This window comes from Giraffa tippelskirchi, chromosome 4 (assembly GCF_054371585.1).
Source record: "Giraffa tippelskirchi isolate mGirTip1 chromosome 4, T2T-mGirTip1v1.2.pri, whole genome shotgun sequence".
Taxonomy (NCBI): Eukaryota; Metazoa; Chordata; class Mammalia; order Artiodactyla; family Giraffidae; genus Giraffa; species Giraffa tippelskirchi.
In genome coordinates, this window is record NC_137278.1 from 162,946,540 (window position 1) to 162,971,120 (window position 24,581).

Below are 24,581 nucleotides of genomic sequence, written 5' to 3' on the forward strand. Positions count from 1 at the left end.
AGGACACAGGCTAGGAGTCAGGATGCTACCAAACTCAGGCCTGACCCAAATCATGTCTCTGGCACAGCATCCTGGCCAAATCCACCTGAGTTCCTGCCAAAATACCTCGTCACAGTGATGGAGAGTTGTTGTAGACTACAGAGCAGTTACAGATTTAGTTTGCTGCTGGCATCTATTCAAATTGATGAAAGCCTTTTCCAAAATCTAGATGCCAAGAAACATTTGTATTATAAACAATGTCCTTCACTTTCCTGATACTGCAGAGAAAGTTTCACTTCGGGGAGTGGAGTAGAGGGAGAGTAATGTACCACACCGTTACTGTTTTCTACATATGGTATCTCCTCATATTAAGAGTACTTATACACTGCAAAGTTCCCATAAGGAAGAAGATGTCCATTTTGAAACTGCAAAGAACAGAGAGTATCAGAAGCTGTCATTGCTATTAACTTTCCTATAAGTTTGTTTAAATTTCATTCCATTAAAGAAAAATGATATACCACAGGAATTTACGAAAGATTATTTTGGGATATGAAACATTCATTAAAATTTTTTAAAGAATTACACTATTGACTCACTTTTATTTTTTTCATTTACTCACTTTAAAAGAAAGCTTGGTGAATGTTTTCATCTAGATTAATGCAGAAGTAGGAAAAAAACCCTACTAGTTCCAAGAAACATTGGAATAAGGCAATATATCCTTAATTAGTCACTTTTATTTTTGTTTTAAATATATCCTTAATTAGTCACTTTTATTTTTGTTTTAATTTTATTGGAGTATAGTGATTTACAATGTTGTATTAGTTTCAGGTGTATAGCAAAGTGATTCAGTTATATATATACACATATTCTTTTTCATATTCTTTTGTCATATATATTACCACAGAATATAGAGTAGCATTCCCTGTGCTATATAGTAGGTCCTTGCTGATTATCCTTCTTATATATATAGTGTGTGTATGTTAATCCCAAACCCTTGATTGATCCCTCCCCACACCCTCCTGATAGTTCCCTTTTGATAATTATATGTTTGGTTTTGATATCTGTAAGTCTATATCTGTTTTGTAAATAGTTCATTTGTATCATTTTTAAAATTAGATTCCACATGCAAGTCATATCATACGATATTTGTCTTTGTCTTATTTACTTAACTTGGTATGGTAATTACTAGGTCCATCCATGTTGCTGCAAATAGCATTATTTTATCCTTTTTTATGGCTGAGTAATATTCCATTGCATGTATATACCACAAGTTCTTTATCCATTTCTCTGTTGATGGACATTTAGTTTTCTTCTGTCTTGGCTATTGCAAATAGTGCTGCAATGAACATTAGGGGGCATGCTCAGATATGTACCCAGGAGTGAGATTGCTGGATCATATGATAGTTCTATTTTCAATTTTTTAAGGAACCTCCTTACTGTTCTCCATAGTGGTTGGACCAATTTACATTCCTACCAACAGTGTAAGAGGGTTCCTTTCTCTCCACACCCTCTCCAGAATTTATGATTTGTGGACTTTTTGATGATGGTTATTCTGACTGGTTTAAGATGTTACCTTCTTACAGTTTTGATTTGCATTTATTTTTCTGATAATTAGTGATGTTGAACATCCTTTTATGTGCTTGTTGGCCATTTGTATGTCTTCTTTGGAGAAATGTCTATTTAGATCTGCCCATTTTTTTTATTGGGTTTTTTGTTTGTTGATATTGAGATGCATGAGCTGTTTGAATATTTTGGAGATGAATCCCTTGTCGGTCAGTTCCTTTGCAAGTATTTTCTCCCATTCTGTGGGTTGGCTTTCATTTGGTTTATGGTTTCCTTTACTATGCCAAAGCTTTTAAGTTTAATTAGGTCCCATTTGTTTTTGTTTTTAATTTCATTAAAATGAAATTTTAATTTTAATGTAAATTCATTACTCTAGGAGGTGGGTCAAAGAAGATATTGCTGCTATTTATGTCAAAAATGTGTTCTACCTATAGTGCCCAGTCTTATATTTAGGTCTTTGATCCATTTGGAGTTTATTTTTGTGTATGGTGTTAGAAAATGTCCTAATTTCATTCTTGTACATATAGCTTGCCAGTTTTCCCAGCACTGCTCACTGAAGAGACTGTCTTTTCTGCATTGTATAGTCTTGCCTCCTTTGTCATAGATTAATTGACCATAAGTGCATGAGCTTATTTCTGTTCCATTGATCTATTTTTCTGTATTTGCATCAGTACCATACTGCTTAACCACTCATTTTTAAATTGATACCTGAAACATTCTCATTAGCTCAATGAATGAGTTTTTGAATGTCTGATGTGTGCATGGCACTGTTTTGGACTCAGCTAGGAATTCAATGAGAAATAAGCCACTTCCTGCCTTCAAGAAATTTATAATGTACAAGACTGGTAAACAAAGGGAAGCACGTAAACAGGGCAGACTGTAGGTGTAAGAGAATACTATAAGGATTCAGAAGTCAAATATTATATTTATGTAATTGTTATTATCAATGTATGTATCACATTAGGATGACGTGCAGGACATGCCACATGATTTTGCTTTCCTAAATCAAATTAAATATGACTCTAATCTCCCCACTAGCCAGAGAGATTGAGATCTCTCTGTCTTCCTTCTGGGTCTGGGTCAACTGACTCTTTCTCGGTGCCTAGAAGATGGAGAGAAGGAAAGGCCTCTGGTCTTCAGGTTACACTGGTGATGGCAGAGATGCCTGTGGTCCAACCCAGTATAGTCCAGCCAAGGACAACTGACGCGGAAACTTCCTGACAAGTGTGGACCTGGGTCTTTTGACCTCCAAGGCCAGAGCTTGGCTATTTAGCTGCTATCTTTTTTTTTTGTCACACCATCTGCTTGCAGAACCTTAGTTTCCTGACCAGGGACAGAACCCAGGCCCCTGGCAGTGAAAGCACTGAGTCCTAATCACTGGACCACCACAGAATTCCCTTTACCTGCTACTTTTAAAGATGTTCTTTGTGGGGAGACTGGACAGTTCTACCACTTAGTATTAGACTTGGACCTGGGCAAGAGGACCCTCTATGCTCAAGCCTCTCCCTCTGACCCTCCTCCAGTCGTATCTCCCTCCACAAAGCAGGGAGGCCATGGACCCAAGGGGGCATGCACACCTAAAGCCTTACAAACCTTCCTCCCTTCCTGTAGCCTGCACCCAGATCCAGTTTTAAGGACTTTGTGGGCCTTTTCCTTTTTTACCCCAAGGAAGAACAAAGTGGCCAGCATACATATCCTGAGGCCCCATGGGTGGCCTAGTGAAGTGAAGTCACTCAGTCGTGTCTGTCTCTTTGTGATCCCATGGACTGGAGCCCGCCAGGGCTCCTCTGTCCATGGGATTCTCCAGGCAAGAATACTGGAGTGAGTTGCCATTTCCTTCCCCAGGGGATCTTCCCGACCCAGAGATCAAACCCGGGTCTCCTGCATTGCAGGCGAATTCTTTACTGTCTGAGTCTAGAGACGCTTATTTTTCAGGGAGTTGGGGTGTGGAGGGTGTGACTGAGGCTGCACATGAGGCAGGGCATCTGCGTGTGTGCACCTGAGACCCCTCGTGGTGCAGGGGGCAGCAGGGTGGAAAGCACAGGGAGACCTGAGCCTGGGCGGTGCGCCACAACATCCTGGCAACTATCCCTGAAGACTGATAATCCAACATGCAATCTAGCCTTCTGGGACTTCCCTGGTGAGCCAGTGGTTGTGACTCCGTGCTTCTGCTGCAGAGGGCATGAGTTCGATCCCTCGTCAGGGAACTGAGATCCTGCATGCTGTGCAGCCCAGCCAAATAAATAAATGAATAAATACAAATAAGGACGTGTACTCAATTGTCATGACTTAATAAGGTTAATTTTTTAAAAAATCTAGACTTCCAGGTCATTATGAGGGTATCCCCCTCAGAAAACTGGAGGATACAACCATATTATTAACCATTCATTAGATTTATAACTTCTAAATATTCATGTATATGAGCTATAAAAATGAGGGGTTAGCCAGCTCCCAGCCACCTTTGTTCCCTTTCCTGTGTCCCTTCTTCCCCCTCCTCTACTACCCACCATCACTCTTACCTCTCCACTATCACGAGTTCTCTCTTGACTCCAGGCCTGACCACCCATCTCCTTCCTCACTTCAGTTCCTTTGAATGGAATCCTAGAAACACAAATTTGGCTTTCTTTTCCTAGGAGTAGGAGTAGAATTGTTTTGTTGTTTAGTCGCTAAGTTGTGCCTGACTCTTGCGACCCCATGGACTGTGGCCTTCCAGGCTTCTCTGTCCATGGGATTCTCTAGGCAAGAATACTAGAATGGGTTGCCATTTCCTTCTCCGGGGGATCTTCCCAACCCAGGAACGGAACCTGGGTCTCCTGCATTGCAGGCAGATTCTTTACTGATTGAGCTACGAGGGAAGTTCAGGAGTAGAATAAGGAGTAAGAAAACCAGACAGTCTTCTCACCAACCCTCCCTTATAACATTCCTTGACTCTAATCTGAGCTCTGCCTTTATTTCCCTGTTTTATCTGAAGCACTAATTACCATCCTTGCACCAAAGAGTTGGCTGATTGCTATGCGTAGGTATTTATAAAATTCCTTTGTGGCTCAGCTGGTAAAGAATCCGCCTGCAATGTGGGAGACCTGGGTTCGATCCCTGGGTTGGGAAGATACCCTGGAGAAGGGGAAGGCTACCCACTCCAGTATTCTGGCCTGGAGAATTCCATGGACTGTATAGTCCATGAGGTTGCAAAGAGTTGGACACAACTGAGCAAATTTCACTTTCACTTTTGTATCAATAATTGAATTTTGATAACTTAGATTGGATTAGAGAAACAAACCCACTAATGGAATGACCAATTCTCCTGATTCTAAGGGCAATCATCACCCTCTTAAACTCACCTGATGATCTCTCTCTGTCCCTAAGTGTCCTGACTTGAGAAACCTTTGGCCTAGATAAACATTTTTCTTCTATTTGGAGTTGATTGTTAGGGACAAAACACCAGGCAGGTGGCAGGAGTTAAACACTCCCAAAGGGGTCACTCAGCAGGTGGCTTGGGGCATTGGTGGACTCATGTCTTTAAAGGCAAAAACTTTGCCCTCAAGTGCATGATTGACCACAGCTTCTTTTTCTCTCAAGCAATAGCTTTAGAGAAATCTTTCTGTTCTTTGTAGGTAAGCACTTACACAGGCAAGAGATTTCCTCCTTCCAGCATTCTCCTCTCACCTTCATCCTAGTCTTGGAGACCAAGAAAATATCTTAAAGACATTGCACACAAATTTAAAAATGTTGGCTTAATATTTTTTAAGCTAATGGGAAAAAACACAAAGAAGAAAGGAAAAATAAACAGCAGTTACCAGCAACACTGTGACAAAGAAAGGAGCCACTCTTCCAACTCTGCAAGGGATCCCTTTTGGACAACTGGGACAAGGAGTGATTGGAAGGGAGCCATGTTTCAAAATAAACCAAAGCTGATTTGAAGTCATGTGGTCATTTGGAAAATTCTAAGCATTAGAGAGCCAAATAATGTATCCCCTGCAGGATATGGGATGAAGTGCCCCTGGCCTGATCATCCCAGCCTCATTCCTGCATGTCCACTTGTTGGGGGGGTCATTGAAAATTCAGTTCTCATTCCTGCGCAGGGGAGTACTGCTGAGTTGGAGGCAGGTGGGGTAATGGTGGAGGTTGCTAAGAAGGGGCAGAGCCTCTCTATGTGGGGTTATTTTTATGTACTTAATAGCTTATGGCTTCTTAATAGCTCATGGCTTCCCAGGTGGTGCTAGTGGTAAAGAACCTACCTGCCGATGCAGGAGATGTAAGAGACCTGGGTTTGATCCCTGGGTCAGGAAGATCCCCTGGAGAAGGGCATGGCAATCCACTCCAGTATTCTTGCCTGGAGAATCCCATGGACAGAGGAGCCTGGTGGACTACAGTCTATAGGGTTGCAAAGAGCTAACTATAATAGCTCACAGTTACGGTTCAAGGAACATTGTCTTGCAGTAGAATCAGGAGTTCATTAGTGAGAAAAGTTGTTCTATGAATCTTTCCATAAATGTCAAGTCTTCATAGTGGCCAGCATGGATTCTGACTCACAGTCTTTAGTAACTCTACTCCCTGAAGAAGTTAAGCAACAGTGATGGACAGACCAGGAGGGTGTGGCTAGGATGGGCTCATCGAAGGCCAAGCCCCGGGATCATTGTCAAGTAGGAGGGAGGAAAGGAGCACAGACGAACACATTAATATCTGTACAGAGGGAAGGGCAGTCAAGAGCAACGAGACAGAAATGAAGCTAGAAACAACCACACCAGGCAAGGAACTAAGGAAAGAGGAAAAGGAAATGAGAAAATCAACAACAGAAAGAAAAGAGCACCTGTTTCTATGCTTCACGGGGATTATCTCAGGCACGGGCTCTTCACCCTGTCCGACTCAACAGCCCTCCCTCTTGGCAGAAGAAAGGAAAATGGTGGACAGGATGTGAGAGCCCAGCCTGAAGCCACTGCCACAACCCTCAGTTGCTTATTCGTTAAAGTTTATCCATGTTACCTTCTTCTCCATGATATATGCATTTATTAAACAGAAAACGATTTTTTCTTCCCAGATCTTCAAATGGATGTCATTCCAGTCATAATGTCAGGGAGCTAAATGTATCCTAGTCTGGAAAGCACAGTATAATGAAAAACCTCATCAACAATGAACAACTGGGACTCTCCCGGTGGTCTAGCGGTTAGGACTCCGCATTTCCACTGCAGGGGGCATGGGTTCGATCCCTGGTAGGGCAAATAAGATCCTGCATGCCACAAAAAACAAAACAAATGAAACAATCACCAACCAACAAAATAGATCTCAATTCCACTGTAGATGGTATTATATAATCAGTTTAATACACATGCGTATTAGTTGCTCAGTTGCATCCATCTCTTAGCAACCCCATGGACTGTAGCATGCTGGACTCCTCTGTCCATGGAATTCTCCAAGCAAGAATACTGGAGTGGGTTGCCATTTCCTTCTCCAGGGGATCTACCTGACCTACGGACTGAACCCGGGTCTCCTGCATTGCCAGCAGATTCTTTACTGTCTGGGCCACGAGGGAAGCCCTTAATACACATATGTAATATAAAATAGAAAAATTAAATCTATCTATATATCCCTTCTCTTGCCTGGAGAATCCCAGGGACGGTGGAGCCTGGTGGGCTGCCGTCTATGGGGTCGCACAGAGTCGGACACGACTGAAGCAACTTAGCAGCAGCAGCAGCATATATCCCTTCTTTGTCCTGGAAAGCACAGTTTAACCAAAATTAAGTGAGCCAACCTGGTCTTTCTCATCCTTTAACTGTCCACAGCCCTGTTTCTCCTCATTCTCCTCCATCCCCTTTTCACCTGGGGCCTGCTCCAAGCCATGCCTCTACCCAAGCCTTCTAAGAATGAATATGCTTCATTCCCTTATGACTCAACATGGGGTCTGGTTTCCAGCAGCATCAGCATTACCTGGGAGCTCCTTAGGACTGAAAACCTTCCCCGCACTCTCTGTCCAGATTCGCTAAGAACCTGTCTCATCACAGGACCTCCAGGTGATTCGTGTGCTCAGCCATGTTGGGGCGGGCAGCTCCAGCTCTCTCTCACAAGTTCCTTGCATGGCTCTTTGTTTGGAGTCATTCTCTCTCAGCTGTCTCAGAGGAAAGACTGTCTGATAAAAGCATCGCTCCTAAGGTGTTTCTGATAACGACCTAACCTAACATGGAAATCTGACCTACCTGCTTATCCTAAAAGCCCCAATCCAAAGACAGGAATAAGTCATTGCGGGGCTTTACCACAGACTGCTGAAGAAGGAATTTTTGAGGAAGGAGATTCCCTCCAATGCTCCTCAAATGATACCATGGAAAACATTTTAAAGCAGTGGGATAAGAACTCAGAAAACAATAAGAAATAAAAAACAGTTAAAGGATAAAAATAGGACAGACCGCTAAGAACTGTGTCTCTGAGGAAAATCAGTTTCCAACCATAAATTGCTTTCGAAATATCAGATAAAAAACACAATTACAACATCTCAGGGATTCTATTGTGAAATTTGCTTTTCTGATCTTGATCCAGAAATTAAGCATTTCTAGAGAAGAGAGCAAATGTTTTTGTCAATCTATTATTTAACACTTTATGTCCACTCATGTATTTTGTAAGGTGCCATGGTTCTATATAAGTTGGACTTTAGAGTCACAAAGTACAGAACTATAAAAACAAATTAAACCAGAGCACGTAAATGAGAAAAGGCAAGGATTTATACCACAGAACTATACTAATCTTCATAAATACTCCAGCCTGTGGATCCAAAGCTCTAAACACTTACACACATAGCTTGACTCCCTGAAAGATAAAATTCTGCTATACTGAAAATCTAGCCAGGTGATTTTTTTATTGCAACACGTGCCTTTCCAAACTAATGAAATTTAGGGGCTTTTTGAAGCAGTTATTTTACACTTAATCTGGCTACATGAGACCAGAACATTTTGTGGAAAGTTGAACTAGATGCTGAGGAAGAAGATTTGAAATATGATTGCAAGTTACACAAAAAGAACTGGTAGTTAAACCAAGATAAACCACCAAATAAAAACGTATGGATGTCTCTTGTACTGAGGATAACGTAAGATATTACCATTGGGAAAGGCTGGCTGAAGAATACAAGGAATCTCTCTGTACAATTTTTGCAACTTTCTGTGACTCTATTATTTCAAAACAAAAAGGTTTTAAATGTATGGATATCTACTCGCTACCAAGGACTGAGGAACACATTCAGTGCAGGGATACAGTCCTTGTACTCCCAGCTGGACAAGAAGGAGATCAGTACATCAAGTGCCTCAAGGCAGACTGGATTACAAGGTATAAAGGACTCTATGTAGAAGCAGGAGAGATCAAACTGGAAGAATCTGAGAGGCCGCTTCAGAGAAGGCAGAATTTAAGCTGAACCTTGACTGATGAGCAATGTTTTGGGGGTGATGAGAGATGGAGGGTACTCTCCAAGCCCAGGAAGCAAAGTGGGGCATGAGGAAGTGCTGGGTGTACTTGGGAATAGCTAATGGACCCATGAAGCTGGAACATCAGATTAGGGAGAGGAGTGAGGGAAGAGACACTTGGGGAATAAGACTGGAAAGGAAGATTGGGCTTTTGAATGCCAAGCTAGGGAGGTTGGACTTTACCAAAGTATTCCTGGCAAGAGAGTGCATCATTAATTTTAGTAAATTTAGTAAGATAATTCTTTTATTTTTTTTTAAAGAAAGAACTTTGGGGTATAGGAAATGTATTTCTTTATTTTTTAAAATAGCTTTTGGCTGCACTGCACAGCATGTGGGATCTTAGTTCCACAACCAGGGATCAAACTTGAGCCCCCTGCATTGAAGGCACAGAGTCCCAACCACTGGACCACCAGGAAATTCTTTATATGATCTGGGTACTATTCAATCTGGATTTTATTTGAGAGAACTACCTTTTCCCAGCTTGCCTTTTCATTCTCTTTATGATGCTTTTTGATCTATAGTAAAAATTACCTGTAACATAGTTAAATTTATTAAACTGGAAAAGGATTTTTCTTTGACTCATTTGTGACCCTGCCAAGTTAAAAGGTAGGTATCTCCAAGTTTACTGTACAAAAACCCCAACAGAGTTAAGAATGAATCTCTATCATTCTGATTCCTTTCCTGCATTTGTCAGCATCATTTTTCACATAAGAGACTAGGAAATGGATATTCAATGCATGGTTTGTTCTACAGTCACCCTCCTATTGTTCTAAAGAAGGGATTGCTGAATTTTTTTCAGTAAAATGCTAGACAGTCAATATTGTAGTCTTTTCAGGCTATATGGTCTCTGTCACAACCACTGAAATTTGCCCTTGGAGCATGAAAGCGTAAATAGTGTAAGGCATAAACATGGCTTTATTAGTGGCACCGAAATATGAATTATGTTATTTTGCATCACAGAAAAAAATTTTTTTTAATCATTTAAAGTCTAAAAACCATCCGTAGTTTATAAGCTGTATGGGAACAGGTGGTGGGCTGGGTAGTAGTTTGTTAGCCCATCTCCAAGGTGTTGTGGTGGCATCTGTCGGACAAACTGTACCCGCTGTTAACCACTGCCCAACACGACGGTCACTAAGCAGCTTCTGACTTAGTTCAGTGTCTTAGAGAAGTGCCTACCGATAAGAACCCTGAGGTGAAGAAAAGGCAAGTGGCAGGCTTGTCTCTGGTTGTGCAAAATGACACGTTTATGACGGGCTGTCCCCTGGTCTAAAGAGTTCATTGTGAGGTAAGGGGCTAGTGAACTGCCATTGTCTGGTGGGTAGTGGAAGGTGCCACCTGGATCCTTGTCTTTGGGGGTAAAGGTGTGTGTAAAAAAAAACCCATGGTTATCGGTATGGGTTACTATGAAAAATAGCCATTTGGGTTCCAACCATTCAGTCTCCTTGTTAGACGGTGTTTCTAAATCCTGATTGGTAGTTCTAATACCTTGGAATCTGAACCCTGAACCTTGATCCCTGAACCGGAAAGTGAGGGTTCTCTAGCGCTAATACACGGCCAGGGCTTCAGCCCTGGGGGTTGGAAGGAAGACCTATGCCCCTAAGTTTATCAAACAGGACCTCTCTATGGGCCAACGGATGGGGCCCTCAAACCGGTGACCCAAGATGGGCAAAAATCATGTTCTCACTCAGTATCCCGCCGACCCCGAGTCTGCAGGCAGCGGCGTCCTTCAGTGTGGCTGAAGACCAAGGCGTTCCCCCAAAAGGAGAACCGAGCTATGCACACCGCACGAGTTAGAGGAACCCGCTACTAACTGTCCAGCGGACGAGACTTCCCTCCGAGGAGCGTCACCAGCGGTCCCGGGAGAAGAATCGGACCTTAGAGGCAGGTGCATCGGGATCTTGGGGGAGTCTGGGCCCTTTGTGCGCCAATTAGAAAGTGAAGGTCGGTGGAGCCCCCCGCGGTGACCCGGAGGCCTGGGCAGACCGGTCGCGCCGGCCGGACCCCTCGCGGGGCGGCACCGCCCCCTCCCCGCGCACCGCCCCCTCCCCGCGCACCGCCCCCTCCCCGCGCACCGCCCCCTCCCCGCGCACCGCCCCCAGGCTCCGCCCCCTGCGGCCGGCGGCTCTAGGGGCGAGGGCCCCCGGGACCAGGGGCGGCCCGGCCTGACCTCGACCTCGGCCGCGGGCCGGACTGGCGAGTCCCATCTGGCCGGCGCAGGCCCGGGCCGGCGAGCCCCTCCCTCCACCTGTCCCCGCCCTGGAGCCCCGCGCGGGCGGCGCTCGCTCGCAGCGGCGGGGCCGGCAGGCGGCCATGGCGGCGGGCGCCGGGGCCAGGCCGGCGCCGCGCTGGCTGAAGGCGCTGACCGAGCCGCTGAGCGCGGCGCAGCTGCGGCGGCTGGAGGAGCATCGCTACAGCGCGGCGGGCGTCTCGCTGCTGGAGCCGCCGCTGCAGCTCTACTGGACCTGGCTGCTCCAGTGGATCCCGCTATGGATGGCCCCCAATTCCATCACCCTCCTGGGCCTCGCCATCAACATGCTCACCACGCTCGTGCTCATCTCCTACTGCCCCACGGTCACCGAGGAGGTAGGGCCCGCCGCCCGCCCGCCGCCCGCGGGCCCCCAACTGCTGCCCACCTTGAGCCGAGCCCCGGCGCAGGTGCGGCCCTGGCGGCTCCCGGGGCGCCCGCCCCACCCCAACCCGCGCGCGCGGAGAGCCGCCCAGGGCCGCGGAGGGGTGGACACCGCCTCTGCCCCCGCGCCGCGGCCACCGCGAGCCTTCTCTGCTCTGCCTGGAGGCTGTCACGCCGCTATCCAGTCCCGTGTGTACCCCGAGCCTCCTCCGGACGGCAGAGGGGCTCTCAAGGTCACTGCCCAGTCCCGTGTCCACCCCCGGGGCGGCGGACGGGCTGTCTCGGCCACTGCGAGCGAGGGGCCTGACTGTCTGGCCGCCGCCCCATTCTGCGCCAAGTTGGGGGTGGGGGTGGACAAGCAGTCGGTGACTTTGCACACTGGTCACTGAACACCCCCAGCTCCGTCCCGCCTGGCCTTAGGGCTTGTGGTTGGGTTGGCCAAGCCCGAAACGCCCTTTGGACACTTGTATACTTGACCGTCTGTTTCTCAAAGGTTGTGCTAGTGATCCTGTAATTACTGATAGCGCTGATCAAAGATAAGTCACTTTTTTTTTTTTTTATAAATTTATTTATTTTAGTTGGGGGCTAATTACTTTACAATATTGTAATAGTTTTTGCCATACATTGACATGAATCAGCCATGGGTTTACATGTGTTCCCCTTCCTGGACCCCCCACCCACCTCCCTCCCCATCCCATCCCTCTGGGTCATCCCATTGCCCCGGCCCTGAGCCCTTGTCTCATGCATCGAACATGGAATGGTGTTCTGTTTCACATACGATAATATACATGTTTCAATGTTATTCTCCCAGAACGTCCCACCCTCACCTTCTCCCTCAGAGTCCATAAAATTGTTCTATGCACCTGTGTCTCTTATTCTCTCGCATATAGGGTTATCGTTACCATCTTTCAAATTCCATATATATGCATTAGTATACTGTATTGTTGTTTTTCTTTCTGGCTTACTTCACTCTGTATAATGGGCTCCAGTTTCATCCATCTCAGTAGAACCGATTCAAATGTATTTTTTTTAATGGCTGAGTAATATTCCATTGTGTATATGTACCACAGCTTCCTTATCCATTTGTCTGCTGATGGACATCTAGGTTGCTTCCATGTCCTGGCTATTGTAAACAGTGCTGCGATGAACATTGGGGTACACGCGTCTCTTTCAATTCTGGTTTCCTCGGTGTATATGCCCAGCAGTGGGATTGCTGGGTCATATGGCAGTTCTATTCCTAGTTTTTTAAGGAATCTCCACACTGTTCTCCATAGTGGCTGTACTAGTTTGCATTCCCACCAACAGTGTAAGAGGGTTCCCTTTTCTCCACACCCTCTCCAGCATTTATTGCTGGTAGACTTTTGGATAGCAGCCATTCTTAAGTGACTTAAAAGATAAGTCACTTTTAAGAGATTAATTACTTCCTCTTTCTTCGTTGACTTATTCGTGGAAAGCAAAAGTATTAGCAAAGTGTTAATGCTTATCATCAAGACCCAGGGATCGTAAAAGCCAACGGATATTATTAACCATATTTAACCTGTATCTGAAATAAGAGTGAATAACGTGGGCTTTTGACACCTGGTAATCAGAAGCGTCCCTTGGACTGAGTGTGATGTGGGGAGCAGGAGGCAGAGGGAGCCACTCCCATCTATAGCTTTTTAGAGTACCTGGAATAAAGACTACATTGCACGTTCTGTGACATTGCTTTCTTTTCTTTGCCCTCCACATAGAGACTCCGTTTATAATCATATTTGAGTATAGGTCCTGGTTGGTTGATTGGTTTAATGGCTAAGTCTTCTCCGACTCTTGCGACTCCATAGACTGCAGCCTGCCAGGCTCCTCTGTCCGTGGGATTCTCCAGGCAAGAATACTGGAGTGGTTGCCATTTCCTTCTCTAGGTGGAGAACTAATTTGACTTGAGGTTGAATAGGAATACAGTGCCCTCCATACATGGATCCATTTTTTTTTTTTTTAAGTATTTGATGAAGCCTACATTCTAAACATAGATTGATGGATATGTTAGTTATATTAATATTTGATTTTTCGGCAGACGTTCCCATTGTCAATTCATTTACATATTGTTTAAAAAATGTAAGTGGAAGCCCCTTTGCAGAATTCCCCAGAGGCCAGAATAGAAGGTGCACTGGGTTAGAAGGGAAGGCCTGGTTCTGATATGGCTTTGCCACACCATGGAATGACAGACAACATGGGCCTGCTTTCCTCATGTAAAATAGAAATAATACTTGCCAAACCAATTTCACAAGAATGCAGTGAGGACTAAATGATATATTACATGCAGATAAATGTAGAAAATTAGAATTTGTTCAACCTGTTAAAAATATTACTGTTATGAAAAATGTCCTGCAAACCTATAATAAAGTTTAGCTTTTATTGCGCCTAGGTTTGGCTAACAACATTTGAATGTTTCTGATATTTGCCAGTTAAATCATGAACTTTTCAATATTAATTTAATAACCATCTGTTGAGCACTTCCAAGGAGCAGGACAGGCAGAGAAGTCCAGGAGATTCTGTTTAGGGATGACAGGGAGTGGAGCCTGATGAAACAAGTAAAATTATTAATTTTTAGGCTATGCCTCATTTAAAAAAAAAGGAAAAAAGGAAAAAGGTGGCAGACAGGCAGAAGCTGAGGGACTTAAAAAAATCAGAATGACCCCAAAATGGGAAGTAAGGTTTGAAAAAACAAGATGAAACTGAGAAGTATTTCTGAAATGTAATTAGATCCTGCGCGTGCTTGTAAGTGGCTGTAGCGGTGAGGGGAAACACCATTACAGGAGTCATGCTGCCTGTCTGATAATATCCCAGCAAGACCACAAAAGGAGCGTAGCAGTTCACAGGCCACAGAGACAGGATCTGACAAGTTTCAGATCTAAGAAGGCCTGACTACAAAGCCTGATTCTTTTTACCACATACCACCACCGTCTCATCTGCAGTTCTTTCCTTTCTGTGTAATCTGCAGGAAAAATACCTTGTGTTTCATGTAATGCTTATCAGGTATGTAACATGCTTTCACATTCATTGTTGCATTTGTGTCTCATATCAACCCAAGGAGGCTGGCAAGTTTCTTCCCTTCCTAGAAAGGCCTTCCCACCATTTTAGTATTTCTTCTGTCTATCCATCCTGAACTAATTAACAGTGGCATACATTTTATTAAGAGGAAGTTGAGGCCTGGAGTGTCTTTAACCTGGCTTGAAACTTGTTTTCTGATTCTTAGACTTAAGAGTTAGTACTTTTTCAGACTTGGCGGATTCCTTCCATAAAGGGTCAGGGAAAGCCCGTACAGTTTTTGGACTCGGATGCTTGGGTTAATCTACCCATTTATGATTAATGCTGACTACATATCTATGTTAATAATAATATTTGATCTACTTTTTAACTGTATTGATATTCTAGGACATGACTGGGGATGATGAGAAATTAGTAGAAAAAAGTTAAGTGCTTTACATTGTACAATGGTGCTCTGAACTGCTTTTCACGCCACCATTTCATTAAGGAACTTTCTACTCCAGCCAAATTGAACTACTTCCTATATCAAGGGTATTTCTTGGGACTTCTCCTGGCCGTCCAGTGGTTAAGACTCCATGCTTCTAATGCAGGCTGGGGATGGGGGAGGGGGGTTCAATCCTGGTTGAGAAATTAAGATCTCACGTGCCACACAGTGCAGCCAAAAAAAATTTTTTTTAAAGATTTCTTTCCTTCTTGTCCCTCTTTTTTCTCCTTCCTCTTTCTTTCTCCTGTCCCACTTTATCTCTCAGTGTCCATTCCTAACACTACCTCCTTAGGAAATTTTTCTTCCTTCTCTCAAGTCAAATCAACTACTTAATCCTATGAACTCTCATAATAATAGCAATGATAATTAACATTTACCCGGTATTACTTATGTACTTGGGGCTTCCCAGATGGCGCTAGTGGTAAAGAACCTGCATGGGTTCGATCCCTGTCGGGAAGATTCCCCTGAAGGAGGAATCCATTATTCTTGCCTGGAAAATCCCACGGACAGAGGAACCATCTAGGCTACAGCCCATAGCGCTGCACAGAATTGGACATGGCTGAAGGAACTTAGCATTCACGCGCACACACTTAGGTACTAGGCATTCATTTAAACTGCTTTTGTCTATTATCTCATTTAATCCTCTCCACAACTTTATGAAAAGGTACTATTATTATCCTCATTTTATAGATGAGGAAACTAAAGGGAAATAAGTTAACCTCTTTAAACTGAGTCCAGGATTCCAAGCTGGAAAACTATACTTCCGCTGCAGGTCTTTGTAGCTCTCCTGTGGAACTTCTCCATTTTATTTTGGTTATGTGTGTGATGTGATGTTTGGTTATGTATGTCCTTATTGAGTAAGACAGTCTACCATATTTTAAGTTCAGACAGCAATTGCCTATTTATTTGAACATTCTCCACAGCACAGTGCCTTGTGTAAAGTAGACACTTGGTAAATATTTGCTAAACTATTGACTGCATGCAGGAAATCAATTTATAATCTTGGGAGATTATGTTTTTCCATCCATATTCAGTTTTAGCTTGTTTCAGATTAAATACTTATCAGTTTGGTCCGGGGAGTTTTGACATGAGTAAGCAAAAGTCAGGGCAAACAGAAAACAAGAACTGAATTGCGACCCCTCTTGATGAGAAAATTTGGTGATTCCAGTCTGGTTCTTCGGGCTCCAGCTTAGTAGCATTCTCTACCACAAAACACTCCTATGCTTGTTTTTGACTGGCATAAACTGTGTCTCCATTCCCTTTTCAGCTTTCTTGAGTAAATGTTTTTGCTCTGCCCTCTTGATATCTGTATATAAATCCATATGACTGTCTATTAAGAGTGTGTTTATAGCAGATTGGTGCCCAGCATAGGGCTGGGTCAAAGGGCCTTGAATAATTTCTTTCCTTTATGATATGAATCCGGAGAAGGCAATGGCACCCCACTCCAGTACTCTTGCCTGGAAAATTCCATGGACAGAGGAGCCTGGTAGGCTGCAGTCCATGGGGTCGCTAAGAGTCGGACACGACAGAGCGACTTCACTTTCACTTTTCCCTTTCATGCACTGGAGAAGAAAATGGCAACCCACTCCAGTATTCTTGCCTGGAGAATCCCAGGGACAGCGGAGCCTGGTGGGCTGCTGTCTATGGGGTCGCACAGAGTCGGACACGACTGAAGCGACTTAGCAGCAGCAGCAGCATGATGTGAATCGAAAGCAAGTGTTTCTGAGGAAATATTTACGACCTTAAGAAACGATTTGTTCCCTGTCTAAATAATTTAGATTCAAGTGTAGGTGGCTCCGTAGCACAATGGATAGCGCATTGGACTTCTAAATAATTTAGATTCAAGTGGCCTTTGGACTATAAAGAATTACTTGTTGGAGGAATAATAAGAAAAGGCAATAACTTAGTCAAATTCTGTTACTGATTTGATTTCTTTGAAATCTAGAATATTTCCTTCCAGTTCAATTACTTACAAAGTGTCATTTATGAAGGCAGGACTCTTGTGAGAGAGTGGCCTCTTATACTAAATCAAAATACCTCGCAGTAGGTGAAAGTTCTAGAAGCAGGGCAGGGAGTAGAGTGAGGCAGGCAGGCACAGACAACCCTGAGAGCTGAAAATGCCTCCTTCAATTCTGCAGCCACGGTGCCTGGCTGGCCTCACCCTAATCCCAGTGCTGTCTAGAAGGAGCTTCTGCCAGTGATGTAGAAGTAGCTCTGATGCCTGTGGCTTTCCTGTACTTGATTCCCAAGGAACAAGCTGTTTCCCCTTTAGAATTCTGGTTCAAGTGTGGATAAAACATGGCCTTGTAGGTATGGAAGGAGCTTTAAATCCTGCTCCTGGTGGGTTTGACCTGGGCAGAAGCTCCCACCACCTGTGTACTGTTAAGTTACAGAGCAGAACAGATGTGAAGTTACCCAAAGCAGTTGATGGTGACGATAGGTCTGTCCAGGGGTTCTCTTCGCTCCCTTCCCTACCTGTTTCCCTTTGCCTAGTGAGAGGCTGGCATTGTCAACAAGAATTCTATTAAGTGCTCAAAGAGGTTTTTAAAAAGAATACTACTGTTTACACTAAACTTACAAAGATGGAAGGCTGTCTTTCAAGTACAGATTTCTAATGTCCTGAGAAAGTCCCTCTGGCTCTGAAGTTGGTTGCACGCTGTTGGGTGTTCGTGTCCTGCCTGGTTTCCACCCCGAGCTGGTAACCTGCCTCATTTTATGAAGGTGGGTGTGCTCCCCTCAAGCGCTGGCCCCTACCCTGAGCTGAGGCCACAGGTTGGGGTGAACCAGTGAGCTGCTAGGGCCTTCCTGCTGGGAGGGATGGAGAGTGACTCTTGGCTTCCTGTCCACCAAGCCTCTGGAGCCGCCCCAGCCTCAGTTCCAGTGGGAACCCTCCCCGTGTAAACAACGAAGTGCCTCTGGTCACAGGCTCAACTGTGTCACAGACACATAATACAGGTTAGAGCAGTCAGATTAGCAGTCTATTAAAATTCCATGAGTTTTCTCTCAAAAATCACTAGAGTCGGGTATACCTGTGGCTGATTCATGTTGATGTTTGGCAGAAACCAACACAGTACTATAAAGCAGTTATCTTTCAATTAAAAATAAATTTAATTATATTAAAAAAAGTCACTAGACTCACCCAACTGGGTACAAAGTCCACCTTCTAACGCTGTACCGGCATTACAGTTTTTCACACATGCTTGATCTTTGTCTAAACACAGTTTTTATATTTTATGGAGAGAGAAGTCAACTGATGTTTGGATAATTGAAGTCTCCCCATTACCAGCTGACCCAGTGGTTACTGGTTATGTAATATCTTTTGCATCTGTATCAACTTACACCCAAGGCCATTTAAAGCAAAGAGGACTTTTTAAGTGTGAAAATTCATATAAGCAGGCATGTATAGTTTCAGTATTTCCTAAATTTTAATCTGGGAACATTTTTGCTTTTGTGTATTACCTATACTGTTTTTCTTTACATAATCTTTAAATCTACTCCTTAAAAACTTAGACTCAAAGCCTTAATATCTATACAATTATAGGTTTGATAGCTATGCTAGCTAGTTTTTAAATTATCATTTTAAAAATAGATTAAAAACATAAGTATTAAAATGAAAAGTTTACCTAAGAATCACTCAAAAAGTATCTTATATAGTATCAGAAATAATAATCACTAAAATTTACTGAGCTCTTCCCATATGCCAGGCACTTTTCTAAGCACTTGACATGTAATAATTCATTTAATTCTCACAATGAGGTGAGAACAGTGATTATTCCCATTTTTCACAAAGGGAAACTGAAGCATTGAGAGGTAAGGTAGCTCATTCAAGGATCATTTACAGGTGGAGTACAGAGTATATACTCCTATCCAGTCTGCAAAAAAGCCCCAAGACATGTATTCTTAAATTTGGAAGCCATTTTACTGAATAGTTATGAGGTAACCTGTTACTTGATCATCAGTTGATTTTAATCATCTAGTTATTTAGCTCCCATGGTATATATAGCAGGTTTTAAAACCAAAGAACACACCTCCTACTCTGGAGAGGATTCTATTCTCATATTAACGATGGGGCCTTGGAGACTACCTAGGTTAGCCTTTTCATTTATAGAAAAACCTAAGAATATATTCCCCCAAAATCCAGTATTCTAGGGTCTGAGCTATAAGTTAAATTTGTCCAGTGGGCAGAAATGTGTTCACTGATCACTTTCTAAGTCTCTTCTTCCTTTTCCTGATGTGTGTGCTCATTCAAACACACAAATAAAAAGTATGATACCTGGAATAAATAATATCTATATATGAGTGTTCTGTGATCCAGACTTATTTTGAACAAAAGCAGTGGCCACATGTTCTAGTTCAAATCTCTGGTTTCTCTAATCCTTCAATTCAAGTAGCTAGAAAAAGTAAAATTTCCCAAATACTTAAGTTTTATATAGTTCTTTTTTAGTGATGTAACTGACAAGCAATTTAAATTTATTAGTGTTTTTTTAATGACATGAGTTTATGATTATTTCTTAGTAATTATTTTATTTTCTAGAATAAACTTATAATCTTCCATACAATCATGTAAGATTCATCATTAGTGAAGGTATTACTTAAAATTGTGATTTACCCACATCATTGAATACCATGCAGTCATGTAAGCAAATGTTGTAGATCTTTATGCTTGACTTGGAAAGATTTCTATGATGTATTATAAAGTTCTGATCTTAAAAGATACAGTAGATTTTTTTTTTTCTTTTGGCCACACCACATGGCTTGTGGGATCTTAGTTTCCTGACCAGGGATCAAACCCATGCCCCCTGCATTGGAAGGATGGAGTCTTAACTGAACCATCAGGGAATTCCCAGATACAGTAGATATTATAAAGATAATATAATTTAAAACTTTTAATGTTAAGGAGCTCATATGATCTGGAGAAGTTCCACTTTTTGTAATAGCCTCCTTCTATAGAAGTATTCTAATATTAACATATTGCTTATGATTTTATAGTTCATAATCCATGCCCTGATTTTCCTGGGTTTACACTTGAAATTTTTGAAAATAAGTTTTTTTAAAAAACTGGAATTGAATTGGGATGGCTCTGGAAATCCTGCGTCCACCGAGAGAACCTTCTGGAGTGACCCGCATTTAAAGCAGACTCCTGGAAGGGAGAGGCCCGCTGTTCCTGGCAAGAGGATCTCCCGCCTGGGGCCTGTTTTGCAGAGATAACAGATGAGAAAAGATGTTGAAAATCTGCAGACTATTTCATAGCTCCCAGGTGAAAATGGAGGTGATAACTGCAGGGAAGAGAAAAGATAGATCCAGCCCCTGTGGCCTTGAGAAGACTGGAAAGGGAATGAACTGGCAGCTGGTGGACTAGTGTGCCTTCGTGGGTTTAAAAGGAAGGAAATCTTTCTCAGCTTGCAGCCAATTTCCCACTGCTCTGGTTCACTGAACTTGAAATTGTATTTGTGGCGGAAGGAAAGTGCTTCTCAGCAGGTTTGAATCCAGGTGGGAAGCTGCACCTAGTCTGTGTAGCCTGCAGGGCAGTAAATCTGATAGATCTCATCTCATGGGCCAGGTCATAAAACTAGGGTTTGCTTCCTGGATCCAGTGTAACTCTCTTCTTGATGGAACTTTATCACCCCTCCCTAAGTTTCACTTTTATCTGTAATAAAAAGAACATAATAGCTGCCTTGTCCTGTGGATTGCTGTTTCAAACAAAATAATGCATTTTTGAAAGTCCTTTGTTGTACTGTTTAAGATAACATTACTACCTTTCCAGTCTCTCTTGTGATGACCTGTAGATCATCTGTTCCAGAAACATGAGCTGTGTCATTGACTCATGAATAAACCTTTCACTTTCAGGCCTCTACCTTCATTCCTGCTTAGCCCTCCTCTCTGTCTTTGCTGTTGAAATTCCCCTGCCCCTCTTTCCCTATATAAACTCTAAATCTTAACTCCATTGATATCCTAGTGAAGTCATGTTAGGCCAGTGAAGCAGTTTTCATTTCCTTTCTCCAAATAAGGGGCAGAGTCCACCCCTAACCGTGGTGTCCAAGAGTAGCCAAATTTATTTTGGCATGGATTTCTGTTAACACCTTGACCTTTAGACTTGTCTGCTGCCAGGCTCCCAGATCAGAAGTTAGAATCAGGAGCTTTTTAATATGGACCTTTGGGAGTTGCTTCTTGAGAAGCTCCAAATTTTCCATATAAGAAGGGAGAATTGGAACATCTTCATGTAGATGATTTACTTTCTGTCATTTAGAGGATAAAGATTCAGTGGAAAGGAACTTCCCAGGTGGCACTGTGGTAAAGAATCCACCTGCCAATGCAGAAGATGCAAGAGACATAGATTTGATTCCTGGGTTGGAAAGATCTCCTGGAGGAGGGCATGGCAAACCCACGCCAGTATTCTTGCCTGGAGAATTCCACAGACAGAGGAGCCTGGCGGGCTACATTCCATGGGGTGGCAAAAGAGTCGGACATGGCTTAGTGACTAAACAACAACAACAACAGTGTAGCTATTAATACTGGGTATGTAATATTAACAAATGATGAAATGTTTGTTAAAGTTCAAAGTAAACTTCTGTTTACTTTGAAAGATTGAGGAATGAGGTAGCAAGTTGATTGGTTATTTGCAGAATTACCACATAAGCCATACCTACATTGATATGTCAAATACCATTTTAGAATGTTTAATGACAATAGCTAAACTTTGTTGAGCACTTATTACATGCCTGGTGTGTGTAAAGAACTATCTTATGAATTTTTTCATTGTGTACAACTACAAGTTTTATTTGCATCTTACAAATGAGGTAACCAAAGTTTAGAGAGTTTAAATGACTTTCCCAGGGTCACTTGGCTATTAAATAACAGAGCCAAGAACTCAAACACAGATCTAACTTTGAAACCCTAGGTCTCAACACTTTTTGCTATATACTTCATTTCTGAGGCGGAATTTGGGGTTGGCCATTGCTTTCATCGCATGGGTCCCTGAGGAAGTAAAATACATTTATAAAGTGCTGAAAGAAAAGAATGGTTGTTTTAAAATCCTTTTTCTCAAAATAAATAAATAAATAAATAAATAAACTCCTTTTTCTCTCTTTTGTTGAAATTGCATCATTTCTATTGACCTACCTTCAAGTTCACTGACTCTTTGCTCTGTCATTTTTATCTATGCTTCTGTATGTAATGTGTCTTTTTTTCTGGCTCCTTAAATGATTTTCTCTTCATCACTGGTCTTCAGTGATTTGATTATGATGTGCCTTGGTGGGTTTTTTAAAAAACATACTTATTCTGCTTGGGGTTTGCTGAGCTTCGTGGATATGTTGAGTTTATAGATCTTATCAAATGTGGACATTTCCAGCCATTATTTTTTCTTGTGTTTTCCATGTCCAACCCTTTCTCTTCTCTCCTTCTGAGACTGTCATTACATATATCCCACAGGTTACTGAGGCCCAGTTCAATTATTTTTAGCCTTTTTTCTTTTTATGCACAATATTGGATAATTTCCTCTAATAGTTTGTAAATTCACTGATATTTTCTTCTGAAGTATCTAGCATGTTGTTAATCTCATATATTATATTTTACATTTGAAATATTGTACTTTTCATTCTAGAAATTTTACTGGAGTCTATCGTGCTTTCTTCCACCTTCTTGAACATATGAGGCATATTTATCAGAACTTTTAATGTCCTCTTCTGCAAATTTCACTCTCTCTGTCATTCTTGGGTCTGATTGTTTTGATTGATTTTACTCCTAGTTGTCAGCGTATTTTTCTGCTTCTTTCAGTGACTAGTAGTATTTTAATTGGATGCCAAACATTGTGAATTTTACATTCAGGGTTACTAGGTTTGATGGGGTATTCCTTTAAGATGCACTTTGTGTTGGCTATAGGTAAGTTACCTGGAATCAGTCAGATCCTTTTGAGGCTGGATTTTGCATCTGTTAAGGCTGTCAGAGAAACCTTTAGTCTAAGGCTAATGTATCCCCACTGCTAAGGCATTACACTTCTGAGAACTCTACCCAATGCCACAAGTATTACAAGATCTTTCTGCTGTGCCTGGTGGGAATGTGGTTCTTTCCCTGGCCTTCATTAGTAGTTTTTTCTCATTAGGCACAGGTCACTTCTCAGCCAAAGACTCAAAGATAACCTCTGCAGATCTCCACAACATGTGCCCCTCTCCTTACCCGTGCTCTGACCCACAGATTCTATCTGCCTTGACCTTCCTGAGCTCTGCTCTGTTGCTCCTCAACACAGCAGAATTGCTGGGCTCTGTTCCAGGTCCCCACTCCTGCACTGCGGGCTGGACACTGCCTGTAGGCACTAAGCTGGAGTACTCAGAGGGCTCATGTCACTTATTTGCCTTCTGTCAGGGATCACAGTGCTGCACTGGCTGCAATGTCTGGAAATGGTTGTTTTGTTTATTTTATTGCGTTTCTAGTTATCCAAGGTGGGAGAGTAAATCCAGTCCCTGATATTCCATCATAAATGGAAGCAGGGGTCTGTGGTTTGTCTTTAAGTTCTTTTTTCACAGTGGAGACTTATCTAATAATTTCAAATCCAGTGCCATATATGAATAGTATTATACTAAAGGAGCTGTGGACTAAGAATCAAAATCAGGGTCCTAATCCTTGTTCAGTCATTTAACTTTCTGCTTCCCATAGTATATTCTGTGACCGTCTACCCAATCTAAAGCAATTCATTTCTTAGTTTAATTCATATCTGTAGAAAGAGGGTTATGAATGTTCTTTATATCACGCTGAGGTGCTATAAAGCGAGAACATAAGAAAATGTGTTGGTTGCCTTGGGCTGAGCTGTTTTCAAACAGAGGCTGGCTTATTGTCACTCACCAGTCTTCATTGTTTACATTTCATGTTAGGCACCATACTGGACATACCTTTTATGTGCATTAGGACTCTTCATATACCAGTCACTGGATGCTATTGATGGGAAACAAGCCAGAAGAACAAATTCTTGTTCTCCTTTAGGGGAACTTTTTGACCATGGTTGCGACTCTCTTTCCACAGGTAAGTTAGTGGAGATTTTTTCCTACAGTTGTTTTTTGTTTGTTTGTTTGTTTTTTAATGATGACTTAAAAAATGAAATGAACTGAGCTGTTTGTTTTGGTTTACATTTGGGAGCAATTTTGCATAGTGTATTTTTTTCTTTAAATACACTAATAAAGTATGTTCAGTAATTTATTCTTGCCTAATTTTAATGCCAAGATTATGCACCTTAAAATTCTATATTTCTAAACATTCAGTGGCAGTTATTTAACTTATTTTAAATACTTAATGGTTTCTAAACCTTATTTCTTTCAGTTTTTATGGCAGTTGGAGCTTCAATTGCTGTTCGCTTAGGAACTCATCCTGACTGGTTGTTTTTCTGCTCTTTTATTGGGATGTTCATGTTTTATTGTGCTCACTGGCAGACTTATGTTTCAGGCGTGTTGAGGTTTGGAAAGTAAGTATGTATTTT

General features: G+C 42.4%; 1 protein-coding gene and 1 long non-coding RNA gene across 4 annotated transcripts in view; one reads left to right on the forward strand and one right to left on the reverse strand.

Annotated features, from left to right (window-relative positions):
* Positions 1-4,055: 4,055 nt before the first annotated feature.
* On the reverse strand, positions 4,056-11,011 carry LOC145547011 (uncharacterized). Its single transcript, XR_014083451.1, has 3 exons — positions 10,666-11,011; positions 5,166-5,217; positions 4,056-4,143 (listed from the first exon to the last, which is right to left on the reverse strand). It is a non-coding gene; the product is annotated as an uncharacterized LOC145547011 (long non-coding RNA).
* An 81-nt stretch (positions 11,012-11,092) lies between these two features.
* CHPT1 (choline phosphotransferase 1) overlaps positions 11,093-24,581 on the forward strand; it is a 29,267-nt gene continuing 15,778 nt past the window's right edge. For all 3 annotated transcript variants that reach the window (XR_014083450.1, XR_014083449.1, XM_081595541.1), the window contains exons 1-3: positions 11,093-11,564; positions 23,983-24,130; positions 24,425-24,566. Coding sequence is in view for 1 of the 3 variants with exons in the window: in XM_081595541.1 (XP_081451667.1) it covers positions 11,292-11,564; positions 23,983-24,130; positions 24,425-24,566 (563 nt within the window). In the remaining 2 variants the exon portion in view is untranslated. The remainder of the gene's footprint in view (positions 11,565-23,982; positions 24,131-24,424; positions 24,567-24,581) is intronic.